The sequence below is a fragment of the Bos mutus genome, chromosome 3 (assembly GCF_027580195.1).
Source record: "Bos mutus isolate GX-2022 chromosome 3, NWIPB_WYAK_1.1, whole genome shotgun sequence".
NCBI lineage: Eukaryota > Metazoa > Chordata > Mammalia > Artiodactyla > Bovidae > Bos > Bos mutus.
The window spans coordinates 98,919,908-98,933,888 of record NC_091619.1 but is presented as its reverse complement, the minus strand read 5'-3'; the positions used below and the strand labels follow the sequence as shown (position 1 = coordinate 98,933,888).

The window sequence follows — 13,981 nt, the reverse complement described above, 5'->3', positions numbered from 1 at the left end:
AAAACATGGGCAGTCACAATTTTTTTGTATTGCTCTAGAGGATATAATTAGGTTAGCTGGTAAACTTGAATAAAGTCTGCAGACTAAAGTATTATGCCAATGTAATTTCCTGTCTTAGGAGATTGTCCTTTTGGGGTGAGGAGTATGGGGGAAAGACACACATTGATGTGCTAAAGGCAAAGGGAATCATATCTGTAATTTATTCTCATAAATCAGAAAAATAATGATTATATAATATATTGTTTATCATCAGGTATATTGAATACATAAGAGGGAAAGAGGGAGAATACTAGAGCAAATGGTAATTGGGGAATCTGGGTAAAGGATATATGCAATCTCTGTACTACCCCTATAACCTATAAATGTGAAATTATATATAAAAAATGAAAAGTTAATGAGATGATGGATATTTTAATTAGTTTGTGGTAATCATTTTATAATGTTTACATATATCAAAACATTATGCTGTTTATCTTAAATATATAATTTTTATTTGTTAAAAATAATAAGTAAATATAAAATATGAAAAGTTAAAGAAAAAGAGGGGCAATCAAGATACTGCTTAGCCAAATTAAGTGGATGAATCTCAAGTTCACTGCATGGAACAGAAGGAAAGTACAACTGCTTCTCTGTAAATAATAACCTAGGTCTGCTCACTGTGTAAATAAATGGGAATAGTGTTTAAGGACATCCACATTTAGCCAACAGTAACTATATGTGTATTATGTACTAGATTCTATGCTGTGGATGGGAGCAATGAAAGAAAATAAGGCACATATTTACTAGATGAGGAGAGTTCTCTGGCAGACAGTGATCTTATAGGCTGCCATATTATTGCTGTCTTCTGTGTCATATTTCTTTCCCCCAACAAGATTACAAATTCTAAAAAGGCAGATTTATGATTCCTTTAGATCTTCCACAACATCTAGTACAATGTTGAACACTTAATAAAATCTGCCAGTAACATCCGTTCAGTATCTGTTTATAGCTTACAAAAGCATTTTCACATAAAGACAGCATAGTGTAATGATTAAGAAGAGAGCTTCTGAAGTTAGACTACTTGGGTATGAATTCCACATACTAGCTGTACATCTTTGAGCAAAATACTAAACTTCTATTCCTCAATTTCATCTGTAAGAAAGAAATATTAGTGCCGACACCTACCTCACAGGATTGTTAGGAGAACTAAATGAATTAATAGTTATCTGTAAAACTGTATTTAGTGCTTTTAACCAGAACATCAAATAAAATGTTTAAGTTTAAAAAATTAAACAAAAAACACACTCTCATTTGATCTTTACAACAATCAAAGCAATGATTTAATACCTCTTTGAAAGAGAAAAACTAAAAGTTGAGTTCTAGGAAAAATGGCCATCTCTAAAGATGAACTTGTCTACCTCCTATTGACAGACAATGGCCACTATATAACCTAATATGCTTCCCTGTTGGCTGCAGCTGCCTATACCTAAAACCAAATGTTTCACTCAAGTGTACAATGTGTTTAGTTCAGGTTCTTGAAAGCATTCATTCTTTCAAATGTTTTTGGTTAGCTCACATGCAGTGTTTTAATCTGAATAGGGAGAAACTGTCATAAAAAATTACACTTTTCTTTTTGTTACCAAGATAAGTGAACTCCAAAGAAGGAAGGATAAATAATGCCAATATGCTGCTATCAAAAGTCTACAAGCAGTAAATGCTAGAAAGGGTGTGGAGAAAAGGGAACCCTCTTACACTGTTGGTGGGAATGCAAATCTAGTAGAGCCACTGTGGAGAACAGCGTGGAGGTTCCTTAAAAAAATGGAAATAGAACTGCCACCCAGCAATCCCACTCCTGGAAATACACACCGACAAAACCAGAACTGAAAGAGACATGTGTACCCCAACATTCATCACAGCACTGTTTATGATAGCTAGGACATCCTAGATGCAACCTAGATGTCCACTGGCAGATGAATGGATAAGAAAGCTGTGGTACCTATACACAATGGAGTATTACTCAGCTATTAAAAAGAATACATTTGAGTCAGTTCTAATGAGGTAGATGAAACTGGAGCCTATTACACAGAGTGAAGTAAGTCAGAAAGAAAAATACCAATACAGTATATTAACACATATATATGGAATTTAGAAAGATGGTAATGATGACCCTATATGCAAGACAACAAAAGAGACACAAATATAAAGAACAGACTTTTGGACTCTGTGGGAGAAGGCAAGGTTGGGATGATTTTAGAGAATAGCACTGAAACATGTACATTATCATATCTGAAATAGATGACCAGTCCAAGTACAATGCATGAAACAGGGTACTCAAAGCCGGTGTACTGGGACAACCCAGAGAGATGGGATGGGGAGGAAGGTGGGGGGTGGGGTTTGGGATACGTGGACACGTACACCTGTGGCTGATTCATGTCAATGTATGGCAAAAACCACCACAATATGGTAAAGTAATTAGCCTCCAATTAAAATAAATAAATTAATTTTAAAAATTAAAAAAAAAAAAGAATGCCAATATGAAATTTACAGAGAATTTCAACTGAAGCTATATTTTACAGAGAATTTCAAATGCCTCAAAGCAACTGTGACATATATCAATTCATCCATTACATGGAAACTTGAGAATATAACAAAGTCTGCAAAGGTCTGATTACAAGCCAACATTTTAAAAAGAAATAACACAGAGATGTTATTTTTGGATATATTTGGAGTGCTTACCCTATCCAACTCCTCTGGCCCACAGAAACCTTGAATTACTCAATGTCCTGGGAGCAATAATTTCCAACAAATCAATTTTTCAGCTATGTTGCACTTCAGTCACATTTCCCTCACTCTCAGGCCCCCCTCCTTCTATTGGCTTCTTTGTAGCTACCATAGTAACTAGGACCTCAGAATATGATACAAATTATAGAAACTTGGACAGGTTTCTTTCTGTTCTGCATTAACAAAGTGAATTCCACCTGGGAAGCAGAGCAAGAACATCCTAAGATTGTCCATCCTAAGAGAAAGTTTACACAAATAAGGTTAAGAAGGCAGGTAAAACTATGAACTCCCATCTTAAAAAATTGTCATAACCATATCCATATATTTTTCCAGTTGTTTTTTCCTTCTGTTTCCTCTTTAGTCATTTACTTATCCATTCATTCATTCAACTAAGAAATATATCTGTGCACCACCCTGTGACAGGTCATATGTTTGGGGTGGGGAATTTCATCTCATTTTATGAGGCCAGTATGATTCTGATGCTAAAACCAGACAAAGATATGAGAAAGGAAGATTACAGGCAAATTCACTCATTATATAAATATATGAATCCTGAATAAAATATTAGCAAATAAAAAGTAACAGTGTATATTGTAGATTTAAAAGGGTTACAGATTTGTTGTAGCTCTTCCCATCAAGAAATAGAGCCTAGAATGTAAAATGGTAGCCACTGTGGAAAACAGCATGGTGGTTCCTTAAAAAATTAAAAATAGAATTACAATATGATCTAGCAATTCCACTTCTGGGTATATACCCGAAGGAATGAAAGTAAGGTCTTAAAGAGATATTTGTATACCCATGTTCATAGCAGCATTACTCAAAATAGTTAAAATGTAGAAGCAACCCAAATGTCCATCTGTGAACTAAGCAGATAAGCAAAATGCGGTATATACACATAAGAGAATATTATTCAGCTTAAAAAGGAAGGAAATCCTAAAATATGTTACCACATAGATATACTTTGAGGACACTGTACTAAGTCAAAAAAAGACAGTGACAAAAAGACAAATACTATATAAGTCTATTTATATATGGTACTTAAATTAAGGTAGCCAAAATCATACAGACAGAAAGCAGATGGCATTTGCCATGGGCTAGGAGGAGGGAGAAAATGGGGATTTATATTTAACGGCTATGAAGTTTCAGTTTTATAAGATGAGAAGAATTATGGAGAAGGGTAGAGGCGATGCTGCTCCACATTATAAATATATTTAATGCCACTAAACTACATTTTATGTTACATGTTTTTTACCAAAGCAAAAAAGTGTGAGGAAAAAAGAGTGCTGACCAGAAGGGAAAAAAAAATTAATAAGGTTAGCTCCCCATCCTTTATATCTAGGTTGGTCTAGTGACTAACTTTGACTAACAAGAGTTTGGAGAAAGTAACACAATGTAAGTTCTGATTTTTGGCCTCAAGAGATTGTGTAGCTTCTGTTATTTTCTTAGAACCTGCTGCTGCTGCCATGTGAGCAAGCCTGGGCTAGCCTCCTGTGTAAGAGACTAAATGAAAAAAGAAAGGGACTTCCCTGGTGGTCCAGTGGCTAAGACTTCACATTTCCAATGCAGGGGGGCCTGGGTTCAATCCTGGTCAGAAAATTAAATCCCATATGCTGCAACTATGAGTTCACATGCCACAACTAAGACTTGACACAACTAGATAAATAAATAATTTTTTTTTTTTTCTTTAAAGAAAGAAACGTGGCTGTCCCAGCTAAAGCCCTAGACATATTAGTGGGTTCAGCTTTGGCAGGCAGGCTCAAAGAATTATAACAGCTTCCTAGCATTCATACCCTTCTGTATCCTCTCCCATTGAATATGGGCTGGCCTAGCTACTTGCTTCTATCCAGCAAGGGGAAAAAGTAATGAGATATTATATTTGTGATTAGGTTACATAAATTCATAACTTATGCTTTGCTAGAAGATTCTCACCTTGGAGAAAAGGTCCATTTAACAAATGGAGCAAGGAGGAAGGGACATCTACATGGGAAAAAAAAAAAGCCAACCTCATACCATATACAAAAGACAAATCTGTTTGGATCAAGGAATTATGTGTCAAGCATAAAACTTAAAAATTCTTAATAGAAAATCTAAGTTAACACTGTTCAGAACTTGCAGTACGGAGTTCTTCAGCAAGACATAAAAAAGAATGAAAATTTGCCATTTGTAACAACATGTAGGGACCTGGAGGGTATTATGCTTACTTAATGAAATAAGTCAGATGAGAAAGACACACACAGTATGTTATCACTTATATGTGAAATTTTAAAAATAAAGAGAAACAGACTCACAGATATAGACAACACTAGTGGTTACCAGTGGGGAGAATGAAGATGGAGGCATAAGAGAGGTAGGGTATTAACAGGTACAAACAACCATGTATAAAATAAATAAGCTAAAAAAAATAGATTGTATAGCACAGGGAATGTAGTCAGTATTTTATAATAACTATAAATGGAATATAATCTTTAGAAACTGAATCACTATGATGTACACCTGAAACTTAGATAATATACTTTAATAAAAAAAAAAAAACAGGCAAACAAAACAGAGAATTGGAGTTTAAGAGGACATTAAACATGTATGAATAAAAGTTCACTTAATTTTTTTAAAAAAAAGAGATTAATTTGAGAAAAAAATGTCAGAACTGAGGACTTGAATTTTCAGACTGAAAAAGCCCAAGAGATCATCCAACACAAGAGATGTCATTCAACACAAGAGATGACGATTAAACACTAAGGCATATCAATGTGAAATTTTAGAAGTTTGGAAATAATAAGACTCTATAAGTTTCTAGAAAGGGAAAAAAAAGTTTCATACAAAGACTCAAGAATCACTATGCCATTGGACTTCACAGAAAAGCTAGAATATAGTGAAATAATACCTTCAAAATTTTGAGGGGTCAGGATTTCCATGAGAATTTTATATCCAGCCAAAATATCCAATAAGTATTAGAGCAGAATAAAGATGTACAAAAGCTCACAAAATTTATTTTTCACAAACCCCATCTTAGGAGGCTACCAGAGGATATATTTTTATACACACACACACAAAGGTACATTAGCTAAGAAAGAGGAAAATATGAGGCTCAAGATATGAGAATGAAGGGTGAACCTAAAAAGACAGTTCTATAGCAGAGCAACTAATCCAGAATCTAGGAGAGAGATCTTCAAGAATTTGAAATTCTGGGAATACTTAAACTGTTGGAAAGTAATTAGAGGAGGAAATTCACACAACTGGGATTAAGGCTGAATTGGTAATAAATACATAGAAAATTAGGCAAATGAAAAAAACAGGACAAATTATAGGAAAATAAAGAGAAAAATAACAACATACTACAAGGTTCTGCTGTGAATATCATTTGTAAGTTCATAGTAATGTAAACATATATTCAGTTAATCAACACTACAATATAAGCCACTATATTAGGAAGCTGAGGAGACTGGAAATTTGCAAGCCTTGTGTGTAGGGGGAGAGGGTGTGGTAAAACAGAACTAAATCTTTAAGTTTCACAGTAGAAAGTAAGTAGATAATTCCTAAAACTAAAAACATCAAGACACAGCAAACAAAAGCATGTCATTTGAGATGTGGGATTAAATGTGAAAAAAAATTGGCTAAAAATGTTAAGTGGCTGCCTCCTAGTATGGTGAGGATAAACAGGATGGGGGTTGCTACTTATTATAATATACCATGAATAATTACAGTACTTTTAAAATTATGGGCATATAAAACACTGATAAAAAATTAAAATTAAATAAAAAAAAAAGAAAATGAACTAGAAAGTCCAGGCTGTGGAGTTAGAAGCCATGAGTTCAAATTCTGATTCTATCACTTAGCACTGATGTGACTTTTGAACAACTATCCACAAAGTGTTATTAGGCCATAGATGGATTATACAAGTTGGGAAAGTAACAAAACTACCTAGCCCCATTAATTTTATCTTGTGAACAAATCTTGATTATTTATGTTTCTCATATAGGGCTTAGTATAGATTTCATATATAATATGTCCTAAATTCAATGACTACATCAACATTTAATGTATTTGTTAGTCAGGGATCTGATTTCATACCAGCTACCCCTTCTGTACCTAAGTAAATCACTCGCCTCCTCCTTTTCAAATATTATGCCTTGAAACACATTTCCCTGTAACTGAAACATTAAATTGCCCCCTGTATTTTGTACATGTTCCTGCTATTGTACCTGTCACACCATGACATACAATTTCTACTATATTTGAACTTATTTCTCTACACTGATTCCTTAATCATAAGAATTTCAGTTTTGAGTATACAGGGGTTTCAATCACTTCTGTTGGACATGATTAGGGGGAAAAAAGGGTTGGGGCAGAAAGAATGAGATTGAGAAGAGAAAAAAAGATAAATCAGATGCCTAAACAGGAGTAGAAGTTTGCTTGTTGAAGTAGAGCTTTGAGAGAAATAAAGGAAGCTGAAGCAAAAGAAATACAGACTCAGAACTGCCTGCCAACATGTGTTAATATAGAGGGAGCTAAGCTGACTGAGAGGTGACAACCAAGTGACAGCTTTCATTTGTGAGATTCTGAAGCACCCTGATATATATTGATCTTGTTTGGACCCAGGTAAAGAACCTGCCTGCCAATGCAGGAGACATAAAAGACAAGGGTTCAATCCCTGGGTCAGAAAGATCCCCTGGAGAAAGGCATGGCAACCCATTCCAGTATTCTTGCCTGGAAAATCCCTTGGACAGAGGATCCTGGCAGGCTACAGTCCATGGGGTTGCAAACATCTGAATACGACTGAAATGACTTAACACAGTCTGGACCAAAGCTATCCATTATTCTGAGAACTAGGAAAGAGTTTGAGAAATACTACAGTGAACTGGGTAAGTTAAATAACAGTTTCCTACAACATTTTCCATTTCAAACATTCCAAGAGACACAGGAACTGTAGAGATAATAGTCAATAATTTGTATCATAAAACCATAATTTTAATAGCATTAAACAGTTGAACAGAGGAATGCCCTGGAAAAAAAGCCTCTTAGTAAACATGTTATCTGTGATGAAGCAAAATAAATACAATATGTTTTCACTGAAATTGAGAGAGAAGGAAACCTTGAATTTTCTAAGCAAGGATGGTGAATGGAAATCTTTATACAACTGGTTGGTTGAATTCATATTGTGAAACCCGGATATAGATGACCAACTATGCTGTTTCAAGAAGTAGACTGCCTGATTTATAGACATCTCATTTAATTCTCACACAAAAATCCTCAAAGGATTCAGTCTCACTTTATAGATAATGAAAATGAAGTTCAGGTTAGTTAGATAATTTGTCCAAGACTGCACAGTTTTTGAGCACTGAAGCCCACTCAGTCTGAATTCCAGAACCTGTGCATTTAACAACCATACTACAGCAGCAGCTGTTTAATTTAAAAATCTTGGAAACATTTCTAAACACAAATTAATAGGCAATGGGAATTCCCTGGTGATCAAGTATTTAGGACTCTACGCTTCTTCTGCAGGGGCTTAGGTTCGATCCCTGGTCAGGGAACTACGATTAAACTAAAAAAAAAAAAAAAAAGGCAATGTAGTGTCAGTATATTGTATATTGCTGAAACTCAGACTCTTATAATACGCATTCATGAACCCAACTACAGCTTAGACTCAAATTTTTAGGACTTAAACATCTAGGGCTTGAATATACTTCCTCTTACCTTGAGGGCAATAGAGATATCTTTATAGGCAGGCCCCTCAACCATTCTAGTAGTATCTACTGACTGGTCACCATGGGCCATAACTCAGCCAGATGTGGGGATAAACCAAACAAAACAGACATGACTCCTATTCTCATGGAGCTTATAGTTCAATAGAGGAGAGAGTAAGTACAAGAGTAGGGCTGCCATATGTAGGCAAATAGGGGTTGAATTAGAGGGTCAAGGAAGGCCTCTCTTAGCAGATAACTTGAAGTTAAGTTGGATTTAGAGTGCATGTGTTTCAGGTAAGGGGAGAGTATTTCTGGCAGAGAACATCACATGTAAAGGCTTGCAGTATGAATAATAAGCTCCAAAAATCCAAACATAAATTAATTTGATCCTGCCCTCCTCAGTATCTTTAGTTCCTAAAAATCTGAGAAGGAAGTGGCAACAGGAAGAAAGATGGCTCCTGAAACATCTAGCCATTAGCCATTCTCCCATAAGCCAGTAAGAACACTGTTTGGGAAACTTGGATCTAACGGATCCAGACTATTAAACAATATCTGAGAAAGAGAGGACCACTGGCTGTTCTGGCACATAAGAGCAGTCAAGAGGCAGACCAAACATACAATCTGAGAAATTTATGATTCTTAAAAAAAAATGCTTATCATTGAAATGCATAGCATTCCATGGTAAGAATTTAAAACTTAGTCCTCAAATACAACAAAATATAGATACTTAGGAGTTCAAAATTTCATGTAAAGAATGAAAAAATCTAAAATACAAATCTGATTATGACATTCTCTTATTTAAAATTCCTCAAGTACATCCCTACTGTTTCAGGGATAAAGTTCAAACTCATTAGTCTAATCCCTGTATTCTCTCCAGTACCATTTCCAGCTTCCCTGCCCTCCGTACTCAGAATCTAACCATATAGCAAGTTACCAGTGAACATCATACTTTTTCAAAAACAGAAGAGCCACCTTAAAGAAAACTTCCAATAACCATGTTGTTACGATTTAAGCATCAATTTTTAAATGGACAAATAGTTAATTTAAAATAAAATTATGAAAAGCTACTCATCTATAATGATAATTAAGACATAAAAGCTAATATACAATGTACAAAAAAGTTATAATACCAAGAAGAGTAACTATAGTAAGGTATTTGATTTTTTTACATTGTTATAAGCAGATTTTTTTAGATTGTTATAATAAGATTTTCAAAAAAGAAAACAATAATATTTGTAAAATATACATATGTTGATAAAGTCTGACAATACACTTGCTTCTATCTAGTAGGTAGAAAAGGATGAATACAAGGAATTGTAAGCAAACCAGAGCTCACAAAAGTAGAAATCACGTCAAGAACCAAAGGACTGATCCACGTGGGAAGTATACATAATAACAAGGTACAAAGAGGATTCAACAATTAATCTGTATCAGTGATTGCTTTAATACAAAAAGTACCTAGAAAGAAGTTTCAATGCTATAGTTCAAAATAATAAATTAACCAAATGTTCTGAAAAAGAGAGCTAAAAGTATAAACTACATTACTAAAATCCTATGAATGAACATTCTAGGTGGCTCTATTAATAATAATCAGATACTAATAAACCATACATAGCTTCTAATAATTGTAACAGACCATGTCAATATATAATTACAGGACAATGGGTTATATAATGCTGGCTAAGAAAAATCTAAAGGACACATCATTCCAGTGGGAAAAAGCATATTATAGGAAAAACTAAAACCTATATTAAAAAGTATGATCTCACAAAGTGTTTTGGTCATAAGTTCAGTTATTAAAAGTAGCCCAGTCATAATATGAATGACTCAGCTGAAATACTCTGGGAAAAGCAGTCATGAACTATGCCTTAACTAAAAATCAACAATAAACCAAAAGCCCAAATTCTATAACCCTGGCTGGAGTAGAGTATTATTCCTTTTCTTTTGGATCTGGTAAGATTACTATAACTCTCTGAAAATTAAAAAAATAACCCACTACTGGAATCCGGGGAAATATCAAGATATTTTGTCATCCCAAGACAAAACATGGTTAATGACTGTTTTGTTTACTGGCTATTTAGGGTTCATGGTGGCTCAGCTGGTAAAGAATCCATCTGCAATGTGAGAGATGGTTCAATTCCTGGGTTGAAAGAACCCTTTGAGAAGGGAAAGGCTACCCACTCCAGTATTCTGGCCTGGAGAATTCCATGAACTGTATAGTCCATGGGGCTGCAAAGAGTCAGACACGACTGAGCAACTTTCAGGGTCACTGGAGTATTCAAAAGAATCAACCATTCTAGAGGTGCCGCGCGGAGACCCTCTGTACCTGTGCGAACATGGCGCTGTGCACGGTGCGGAGGTTGCTGGCCGCAGTCGGCAGCTTGCGCGCCATCTCGGCACCCAGCGGGCCCTGCTCGCCGCGGCCCTGGGGACTGCGGGCAGGTGCCGTCCGGCGCTGCGCACCGGCCCTGCTCTGCTGTCGGTACGGAAATTCACAGAAAAACACGAATGGATAACAACAGAAAATGGTGTTGGAACAGTGGGAATCAGCAATTTTGCACAGGAAGCTTTGGGAGATGTTTACTGTAGTCTGCCTGAAGTTGGAACACAGTTGAACAAACAAGAGGAGTTTGGTGCTTTGGAAAGTGTGAAAGCTGCTAGTGAACTCTAGTCACCTCTATCAGGAGAAGTAACTGAAATTAATAAAGCTCTAGCAGAAAATCCAGGACTTGTCAACAAGTCTTGTTATGAAGATGGTTGGCTGATCAAGATGACATTCAGTAACCCTTTAGAACTAGATGAACTAATGAGTGAAGAAGCATATGAGAAATACATAAAATCTATTGAGGAGTGAAAATGGAACCCCTAAATAAACTACTTTGAAACAACTTTAAAAAAAAAGAATCAACCATTCTAAATGTGCAATAGTAATCTTAATTGCTTAAAGATATCTAACTTGTCATCGGATTTTAATTATGTTTTAAAAAGTGATTTTAAATTAATTTTTTTATTTCTTAGGTATATGCATTCAGTTACACAATGCAAACAGTTTTGAGTGCTCCTCTCTGTAGACAAAAGCCTCTTGGATAATACATAATCAATAGCTATAAGCTTCTTTAAATCAGGGACTGTGTCTTATTTGACTTTATGTCATCCACCCCTAGCACAGTGCCTGCAGCACAGTCAGTTTTCAATAAATATTTCTTTTAAGTGAAAGCATGTATGATAATTATAAGAAGTTGACAAAGAAATAAATCAAATTCCACCCTCCTTACCTGCTTTTTTTTTCCCCTTTTGACCTGGAACTGGTTCTAAGCTTTCTTGACCTTTTCTCATTAACATGGCAAGCGATGCATCATGAGCTCTGAATAGGTCCACAACCTCATGTAAGGCAACATCTGTTATCAGATCACAGCTCAGGACCAGTACATCTGTCTGTCAAAGGAGAAGAGGAAAAGTCAGTATCACAAGGGACAAAGGATCACACAAAATCATCACAGGATAAACTCACAATGTCTCAGAAGCACACACAAACTGGACACTTGTCCTTAAACCTTTTTCACAGTGGTGGAGTAGGTAAACTAAATAGGTTGTTCTAGCTGAACTGTGTTGGGGGAGGGTCTGGAAATCCCACCTCCCCTTTGTGTGTGCCTTACTGCTGCTGTCCCTGAGGCACCTCTGGAATCCTGGGCTCTAAGGAAGAGAGTATGAAAACCATCACACTGTCTATTTCTGTGTATGGAGTTAATGATCTTAAAATTTTTATGTCTCTTTACAGTTTAAAAGGTGCTTTCACACAGTCTGATGATCCAATAAGATTGTGAAATACTTTATTTTAAAGCAGTCACTTTGCTATAATACTAGGAAATAAATAACAGGATGAATATATTATAATGTGCCCCTCTTTGGGAAAACAGTCAAGCTAATAAACCATTATACTACAACTTTAGGTATGTATAAAAGCATCCATTTAATCCTCATAACAATACAAATTCTGCTATTTTAAAAAATCTGAAAAACACTGGACTACATTATTTAGGTTAAAGAACAAAGTGAATATCTAGAGAAATTTTTGTAAGTGGCTGCAACTTTTCTAAAATTTTAATTTAAAATCAAGATTCTTGCTTTGGGGGAAAATAGACAATTTCAACTTACATTCTAGGAAAAAGAATCGCACTTGCTCAGAAAGTGAGACTCAACCATCAGAATGCCTTATCTTACTGCCTGTAATTTCTTATTCCAAATATAGAATCTGTACTAGGACCATCATTTCTTTTTCTACATAAAATTCATTATTTATAACCTAAACAATTCCTTTTGAAGGCTTCAGGTTTAAGAAGTTCAAATTTGGATTTTTTTTTTTTTTTTCCTACTCTTCTACTTATTAAGGCTCTCCTAGTTCTTTCTGGATCTTAACTGAGCTTAAAAAAAAAAAAAAAAAGTTCCTATAAACATCTTCTTTTTAGGAAAAAAAATTCCTAAGCCTGCAACTCACTATCCAGGAACCGTCAAACATTAACAAATCAGCCCACATACATGCAAGCTAAGGAAGAAATGGCCTGCAGAATCCCACTTCTTGTTAACAGTACTTAGAAAGGCAGGAAGCATGGGCCATTACTAAAGACATGTCACTAGAGCCGCAGAGAAGTTACCCCATTTCATTACAATAAAAATGACAGTTTGTTGAAGAAAAAATCCTTTCTATTTTCCTAAGTTTCTCTAATAAGATGACTGGTTTCTGCAAGCTGACTGTTCCACAATAAATTATTAACTGTACTCCAAAGTGAAGAAAACGACCCCAATGCAGATGCTTCTGAAGTGGTGACAATGCTGTCTTAGAAAATAAATGCTGTTATCATTCAATATCTGCAGAAAATAAATCTGTCAGCATAACGAATGCCAAACAAGTCCTGCATAATTGTGAGCAGTCTGCAGCCTCATTTTTCTCTCTGCTTTTAGATGACTTTTTGCTAAGCTGAATGCGAAATCCCCAAGGAGCACAAGAAACAGAGCCCTCCTCCTAGTGTCTGGTTGCCATCTGTTCTCAGTGTGAAATGAAAGGATTCAGTCTGAAAGGGCAGAACCTGGGATACAGATGGAGGTGCTATTCTGTCAGGCCCTCTTCCTGCCTGTTCCCAAAGAATGCACCACTCTCACTGAGACCAAACACATTCCTGTTCTCTTTGCAACTGCATTTCCAGAGGAAAAGTCTTTGCTGACTGATCAATGTACTTTGTTTCCAAGGCTAGAAATCCTGGAAGAAGAAACTAAAGTCTAAAAGGAAAATGAAATCATCCTTATATCTTTTTAATACTGTTTATTTTTGTTTAATAAAAGTTATAATTGTAAGAAAATAAATGACTATTGTTTTAATTTTTATTCTAAAAATGTAAAGGCCATTCTAGAAATGCAAATGTTCTTCTACTAACTGGAACCCACAGAGAGAAAGTGGAAAAACTCTTAAAAGAGCCAGAAGTATTTCTGATCACGTGTGACCACAAACCATGAATAAACATAGACTGTTTGGACTGTGAAGCAAC

At 35.4% G+C, this 13,981-nt stretch overlaps 1 protein-coding gene and 1 pseudogene across 1 annotated transcript in view; one reads left to right on the top strand and one right to left on the bottom strand.

Moving 5' to 3' along the window:
* The window catches only part of EIF2B3 (eukaryotic translation initiation factor 2B subunit gamma), a 113,493-nt gene that overhangs the window by 60,216 nt on the left and 39,296 nt on the right, over nucleotides 1-13,981 (bottom strand). Inside the window, exon 4 of the mRNA XM_005894189.3 lies at nucleotides 11,717-11,876. Within this exon, the coding sequence (XP_005894251.2) occupies nucleotides 11,717-11,876 (160 nt within the window). The remainder of the gene's footprint in view (nucleotides 1-11,716; nucleotides 11,877-13,981) is intronic.
* On the top strand, nucleotides 10,778-11,321 carry LOC102273997 (glycine cleavage system H protein, mitochondrial pseudogene; annotated as a pseudogene).